Genomic DNA, 8,365 nt, shown 5'->3' with positions numbered 1-8,365 from the left:
ACCACCGAGCAAGAGAGAAGACTCTTCCTTCTAATTTTTGCTTATCTCCCAATTAAATAGGCATCTTGCCCATGGTCATCCCCTTTGCCTAGTCTCCACCGCACATCCTCTTTGCCCAGTCCTCCACCGCGCTCCACTGCATGCTTGGTTTTCTCCTCCTAAATTTAGGCACATCCCCTTTGCCCAGTCCTCCACCGCGCTCCACCGCATGCCTGATTTTCTCCTCCTAAATTTAGGCCATGAACGGTCTTCCCTTGCCCACTTATGCCATTACATGCCTCTAACACTACACCCCTTCTGGACAAGCAACTTGTCCTCGAGCTGCAACCTAACTAGCTTATAACGAAGACTCGACTCGACACAAACTTAACACCTAAAAACGAATCTTTTACATCTTGGTTCATTTTATTATTCTGTACCTAAAATAGGCTTGAACGCTTTATTTTTGTGGCCTCTTCAATTAAAGGTGGACACCATCAAATGCACACGTACAACCACCTGGATCCCATGGACACCATCGGGATGAAGGGGTTGCACGTGGATGGCCACCTGGAAGTGGCCGCAACAACAACCAACGGAAGCGCCCTCGCGGCGGCTGGTGACGGAATGCAGCAGCGCTATGCGGTGCCCTCCTGTCATTGACCCCAAGGCTTCTCCCCGCTAGACGGCTGCTAGTCCACACCACACCGAGAAGAGAGGATGGCTTCTGATGTAGAACGGCGGGGAGGGGTGCGCCTCCCCAACCGTCAATGTCGCAGACTATGAGTTTGCCGCTCATGGAGGAAACAACAAGCCCACCGCCCACAGGGGAAATGTCATGCCCAAGATCCCTAACGTGGCGGACAAGATCAAGGTCCTTCGCGCGGCGATGCGCAACTTGGAGGAGCTGCGAAGGGGTACGAGGCTCAATCAGCCGCATATTTTGCATGGCCCACACCCGCCGTTGCGCCAGGAGTCCGCGTGCTGTAGCCTATAACAACACTGCTGCCAACACCTGGCGGGTATGCATCTTCTTCGTTGGCTCCGCTGTGATTTCCGTCGTCTTTTCGAACTGTAGCAGCTACAGCAACTCCTCCACCTTGGCTTGCATCTGGGCTATTGTATCCCTCATGTCGGCGTACAGATCCTTGATCGATGGGACAATCGCAGCAGGAGACACTCTCGCCTTTGGGAGTCATAGGGACATGTCTTCCCGTAGCACAGCTGTTGCTGCAGAGTGGCGTGCTGCAGGGTTGAGATGGCGCTGGCGCTTGAAGATGGTGCACTGCCCACACCGGATGAAGGATCAACAGAAGCAAAAGCAGTTCCGTTGACATGAAGTAGGCGATGGAAAAGTTGGGACAGATCTGCAGCGGAACCTGGCATCTGCGATACCAGATGTTATGGCGGTTGCCGAGGTTGTGAGGGAGAGAGGGGGCTAGCCGTGGGCAACCCACGCCCGAGCAAGAGAAAAGGCTCTTCCTTCTAATTCTTGTTTATGTCCATCGAGATTATCACATCCAATTAAATAGGCATCTTGCCCTCTAATATGTGCACTAGGTTTTTCTAATAAGTGTGTTGCTATCTCTAATGTAAAAGAATTTTGCACCTAGATTCCAAACCTATCAACTAACCTAGCAAGCCAAACTAGGGAGGTGAATCACACACCAAGAAATTCAAGAATCTAATTACGGAATATAAAGAGTTAGATGATGCAAACTTTTGTTTGGCGATATTTTTTCCGAGGTATAAAAAAGCTCATGCTTTCCACTAGTCCTCATTGGAACCTCTTGCAAGGGCCAAGCTCTGGGTCGAGTAACTCCATGGATTTCTCATGGGCCTTCCCTACTCGCAAGTGAGTCTCTACCAACCAAGCCTATCCCGAATGACGTCCTATCATTTTCCACTAGGTGGGCTTCGTCCAAAAATGTCGAGGGCCCCACGTTCTCTCGTACACCATCAGTGACCACTCCACAAATGTAGTTCGAGGGTCTCACAAGATTTACAAGCCTTGAGGAGTACAACACATGGTCACGCAAGCTCCAACAGCAAGAAGGTAGAAAACCTTACTAAACACTAGGCCTAAACCTAGAGTAAGCGATAAATTATCCTCTAATTAGCTAAGCACTAATCCTAACACTTTTGCTAACCATCTAATGTTCTCTAAGTGCATATAGTGGCTAGAGCACAATTGGATGATCCTCTACTGAAAGGTTCTAAATGGCTCCGAAGGATGCTGGTGCCGCCCCCTCTCACATCCGAATTCGTGGGGATGGTGAGCCACGCTCCCACCTGTTTCCACGACCTCATGGATGACGATGTTGAGAGCGACGACTCCAGCATCGATGACATGGCACCTAGCCACTATCCGTCCCGGGAGTGCGTTATGGCGGACGCTCCGGGATAGCCGCTGGTGGTAGCGGAGTCCCTGCAGACTCACATCCCTTTGGACCCTCGCGCGGATGCCCTCGCATGTGCCTAGGCACATGGTGAGGAGCTACGACAAAGGCGGCATAACCAGCCACCACCTGCGCCCACACGCTCGACGCATCATGATGCGTCCCGTGCGCGTAACCCAGCGAGCGGTGCCTGGGGTCACGCCTGCTAAGTCCAGCGCGACATCATGGACAGGGGGAACGATCCCCCACAGTTCGCTCGGGCTAGCCAGAACATCGCCACTGTGGCAATGCTTCTGCGAGGCGTTCCTGAGCCCGTCGACCCCTAGGAGCGGGCGGTCCACTGAAACCAACGGGTGCTAGTGGAAGCCACCGCCGTTCAATAGGCGGAGAGCTCTGCATCATGACTCCGACTCATGGCCTCTCTCCCCACCAGGAGAGAGGGGACGTACTAGGCGGATCACTCCATCCGCTCACCACTACAGCCACCAAGCGTGGCACAAGAGGCTGTGGCTGTGCTGCGGTCCGACCTGGCGCCTGCTCCACACCGATCGCCGGTACGTGAACGGCTCGGTCCGAACCAAGACGCTCGTAGCATCATCAGCAACTAGCATTAGGCCTGGCGTGATGATGACATCCATCGGGCGGCGGTGAGGGCAGGTGACATAGGCCCTAGCTAGACCATCGAGGGGAGCAGTGAAACATGCCCCAGGCATGATTGCCGGCCAGGCGACCGGAGTCCCAGCCCAGATGGCCCGGGACCACGGGCCTTTGGCCGACGCATCTGAAGAGCGCCGTTCCCACAGTGCTTCTGACCACCCACCAACATCGCCAAGTACACCGGGGAGACGAACCCCGGCATATGGCTCGAAGATTTCTGGCTCGCCTGCCGAGCCGGAGGGGTGGATGATGACCATTTCATCATTCAATATCTCCCCATCTGCATGGGGGAACATGTTCGAGCATGGCTTGAATTCCTCCCGCATGACAGCATCCACGACTGGGCGGACCTCAAGAGGATCTTTGTTGAAAATTTCTAGGGGACCTATGTCCGCCCTAGTAACTCCTAGGACCTCAAGAGCTGCCAGCAGGAGCCCAGCGAGTCCCTACGGGATTACATCCGTAGGTTCTCCCAATGATGCAACTCCCTCCCTAATATCATCGATGCGGATGTCATCAGCGCATTCCTCTCCAGGAAATCCTACGAGTCCCTAATCCACAAGCTTGGCTGCCTGAAGCCCCGTACCACCCGTGACCTACTCGATGTCGCCACGAACCACGCCTCCGGCGAGGAGGCTGTTGGAGCAGTCTTCCATAGAGGCTGGGACAAAGGCAAGGCCAAGCGCGAGGACCAAGATGAGGGCCCCTCCACGCAGAGGGGCAAGAAGAACAAAAAGGATCAGCGTCGACTGGCCAACACCGCGTTGGTCACCATAGCTGATCGCTCGGGCAAGCAGCCCCAGCAGGGCCTACCTGACCACTTTAATATGCTCATGGATAGCCCATGCACCAACCACGCCTACCCCATCAAACACCTCTACAAGGACTGCGAGCTCCTCAAACATTTTCTACGACAGGCCGGTGGGCCAAAAGAAGGAGACGACAGCCAAGAAAGGAGGTGCGGTGGGCAAGGACAGGGATAGCTTCCCCGACCCTGAGGAATGCATCATGATCTTCGAGGGATCCGACGCCATCTACTCTAAGCGCCAGCACAAGGTACGCTACAGGGAGGCATGCGCCACCGAGACAGCCATCCCCTCCTTCCTTAGCTGGTCGGAATCTCCGATCACCTTCAATCAGAGGGACCATCCCTCCCACATCGCCAGACCAGGATGCTACCCGCTCGTTGTTGACCCCATCGTCTGCAAGAAGCGCCTCACCAAGGTGCTGATGGACGGAGGCAGTGGCCTCAACATCCTCTACGTCGACACCCTCAATGCCATGCGCATCCCCCGATCAGAACTCCACCCAGCAGGCTCTCCCTTCCACGGCATGATCCCGGGAGCGCAGGCATACCCACTCGGGCAGATCGACCTGCCCGCCACATTTGGCAATCGAGCCAACTTCCGCTCGTAGGTCCTCACCTTTGAAGTGGTGGACTTCCCAGGGTCCTACCACGCCATCTTGGGGTGGCCATGCTACGCCAAATTCATGGTGATCCCCAACTACACCTACCTCAAGCTGAAGATGTTGGGACCAAACGAAATCATCACCATGGGCAGCTCCTTCTCGCACGCCTTCACATGCGACCGCAAGCATTTTGAGCTCGCCACCGCGGTCATCAACTCATCCGAGCTCCCGCAGCTTAGGGTGTCGTCGACCCTAGCAGTCCCGGACTACAACAAACCAACCTCCTTGATGGCATTTGGCCCACTCAAGGAAACCAAGGCGGCGGGGATGGACCCTACTGACCCAACCAAGACAGTGCAGATCGGGACCCAGCTCCCAGCCAAATAGGAATGCGAGCTCATCGACTTCCTATGCGCTAATCGTGATGTCTTTGCATGGAAGCCATCTGACATGCCGAGCATACTACGGGGCGTCGCCGAGCACACACTGCGCCTCATCCCGGGCTCGAAGCCCGCTAAGCAACGCCTGTGTCGCTTCAACAATGAGAGGCGCAGGGCCATAGGTGAAGAGATCGCCAAACTCCTGGCAGCCGGATTCATCAGAGAGGTATTCCACTCTGACTGGCTTACCAATCCTATTCTTATTAAAAAGAAGACCGGGAAATGGAGAATGTGCGTTGATTATACTGGCCTCAACAAAGCGTGTCCAAAGGATCACTTTTCTTTGCCACGCATAGACCAGATAGTTGACTCCACCTCAGGATGTGAGATCCTCTTCTTTCTAGATGCCTATTTAGGCTATCACCAGATTGTGATGAAAGAGTCTGATCAACTTGCAACCTCATTCATCACCCCGTATTGTTCGTACTGTTACGTAACCATGCCTTTCGGTCTGAAGAACGCTGGCGCCACCTACCAAAGGTGCATGCAGCAATGCTTCGCCAACCAAATCCACCCGTTCGATTAGCCTGATCAAGCTGAGTGGCTAAAACTAACAATCGCCGTCTATGTTGATGACATAGTGGTCAAAACGGCTCAAGCTTATGACCTGATCGCAAACTTGGCCGTAATGTTCGCAAACCTCAGAAGGTTCAACATCAGATTGAGTCCCAAGAAATGTGTTTTCGGGGTTTCGAAGGGGAAGCTGCTTGGATACATTGTGTCTGAGCACGGCATCGAGGCCAACCCTAAAAATATCACGGCCATCTCCAACATGGGCCCTATACACAATGTCAAGGGCATACAAAGGCTCACTGGCTGTCTGGCCACCCTGAGCCGATTCATCTCCCAGCTCGGTGAACGGGGAATGCCACTCTACAAGCTCCTCAAAAAGACGGACACCTTCATCTGGACCGAGGAAGCTCAGGAGAGCCTCAAAGCGTCATTGACGTTGGCCCCAATCCTCGTCGCTCCCGAACAGGGAGAACCCCTCCTCCTCTACATCGCAGCAAGCAATCATGTGGTGAGCGCCGCCCTGGTCGTCAAAAGGGAGGAGCCAGGACACCACCTTAAGGTCTAGCAACCTGTATACTTCATTGGGGAGGTACTCACCGACCCCAAGGTTAGGTACCCCCAGGTGTAGAAACTCCTATACGCCATGCTAATGGTGACACGAAAGCTCCTGCACTACTTCACCGACCATGAAGTCGCAGTCATCACTTCATACCCGCTCAGGGACATCGTCCGCAATCATGACACTGCGGAACGGATGTCCAAGTGGGCACTCAAACTCATGGGCCACGACATCAGGTATATCCCCCGTACCACTATTAAATCTCAGGCTCTCGTGGATTTTGTCACCAAATGGACGAAGGTCCAGCTATCGACCCTAGACGTCACCCATGAGTACTGGACAATGTACTTTGATGGGTCCATAATGGTGTCTAGCTCGGGGGCTGGAGTGGTTCTGATCTCCTCGGATGGGAGCAGGTTCCGCTATGCCATTTGCCTCCATTTCTCGGCCTCAAACAATGCCACGGAATATGAGGCCCTCATCAACGGGCTGCGCATCACCATCGAGCTCGACGCCACATGACTACGTCCGTGGCAACTCGGAGTTGGTCGTTGACCAAGTCATGAAGGAGTCCTCCTGCAAAAACCCCCTCATGGCAGTAGACTACCAGGAGGTGCGTAAGCTCGAGGACATATTCTAGGGGATTGAGCTGCATCATGTCCCCCGAAAGGACAACGATGCCGCTGATTTTCTCGTAAAATTGGCCGCCAGGCGGGATCCGTCTCCAAGCGGGATCTTCATCAACGATCTCCATGAGCCGTCCACCCACGTCCTAGAAGGACTGATCTAGACACACCCCAATGCCAAGCCAGCGCTCGAGGGCTCCGACCCAGATACCAAGCCGGCGCTCGGGGGCTCGGACCCCAGTGCCTCCATGATGACGTCGCCCGCCGATGTCGCCATGTTAGCACTCGATCAAACCGACTGGCGAGCCCCGCTACTCGCCTACCTCCTCGAGGAGGTTCTCCCACCTAAAAGGACTGAAGCCCAATGGATCGCTCGACGCACTAAGACCTTCATCATGCTCGGTGACGTACTCTACAAACGAAGTTCATCGGGGGTGCTTATGAAGTGCATCCCTACCAACCAGGGGAAGTAGCTCCTCCTCGAGGTCCATGCCAGGATCTACGAACATCACGCGACCCCGAGGTCGCTGGTCAGAAAAGCCTTTCGCCAAGGTTTTTACTGGCCCACCGCACTACAAGATGCAGAGGAGGTCGTCCGTAGGTGTGAGGGATGCCAATTCTATGCTTGGCAAACTCATTTGCCGGCACAGGAGCTTCAAACCATCCCCATCACCTAGCCATTCATGGTCTAGGGCCTCAACATGGTAGGACCCCTCAAAAAGGGCCTGGGCGGCTTCACTCATCTGCTCATAGCGGTCGACAAGTTCACCAAATGGATAGAGGTCAAGCCCATCACCAACATCCACTCAGAAGAGGCGGTCAAATTCTTCCTCGATATCATCTACCGGTTCGGCGTTCTAAACTATATCATCACTGACCATGGGACTAACTTCACTGGGAAGAAGTTCCTAGACTTTAGTGATGGATATGGCATCAGGATCGACTGGGCCTCGGTCAGACATCCATGTACTAACGGTCAGGTTGAGCGTGCCAATGGCATGGTCCTCCAAGGACTTAAGCCATGCATCTTCGACCGACTCAACAAGTACGCCAGGTGATGGGTTGCAGATGTCCCAGCAATCCTCTGGAGCCTAAGAATGACCCAAACTAATCCATAGGGTTCACACCCTTCTTCCTGGTCTATGAAGCTGAAGCAGTGCTGCCTTCCGACCTCGACCACGGTGCCCCAAGAGTGAAGGCTTTCGACCACGACTGAGCCACGGAGGCTCAGTAAGATGCAGTCGACCTACTTGAGGAGGCCCATGAAATGACCATCATCTACTCCGCTCGCTACCAGCAAACTCTCTGCAGGTACCACGAAAGGAAGATCAGGGGGAGGATCCTTGAAGTCGGTGATCATACTCCGGAGGACCCAATCAACGAAGGAGAAACATAAGCTCTCTCCACCATGGGAAGGTCCCTATACGGTGACCGAAGTAATCTGACAGGGCGTCTACTGACTAAAGTACGAAAACAACAACGTTCTCACCAACACTTGGAATATTGAACAGCTATGTTATTTTCCCCCTAATTTTGGTCTTCCCACTTTTATTCAAACACTTGCTCCTATAAAGTACCCCAGCCTGAACACTTTCAGCCCGGGTCGCTCGGGGGCTCCATGAGGGTAGAAATACTAAATACTACCTCTCTATTTTACTATCACATGGTAAAAACTTTTTGCCCAAACGAAAGGGCATTCCATTCTTTTGATTACCCTATGTGACTTCGTTTTTACTCCCGACCGAGCGCACCCCGCCACGACCTATGGTTACGAGCAGCCGA

General features: G+C 53.9%; 1 protein-coding gene across 1 annotated transcript; it reads left to right on the top strand.

Annotated features, from left to right (window-relative positions):
- The first annotated feature begins 4,526 nt into the window (after positions 1–4,526).
- Positions 4,527–4,832, top strand: LOC136469211 (uncharacterized). The gene has a single exon (XM_066467499.1). It carries the CDS (start codon positions 4,527–4,529, stop codon positions 4,830–4,832), a length of 306 nt encoding a protein of 101 aa, XP_066323596.1.
- The last annotated feature ends 3,533 nt before the right edge of the window (positions 4,833–8,365 follow it).

The sequence above is a fragment of the Miscanthus floridulus genome, chromosome 8 (genome assembly GCF_019320115.1).
Source record: "Miscanthus floridulus cultivar M001 chromosome 8, ASM1932011v1, whole genome shotgun sequence".
Classification (NCBI taxonomy): Eukaryota; Viridiplantae; Streptophyta; class Magnoliopsida; order Poales; family Poaceae; genus Miscanthus; species Miscanthus floridulus.
This window is presented reverse-complemented; position numbering and strand designations above follow the sequence as displayed.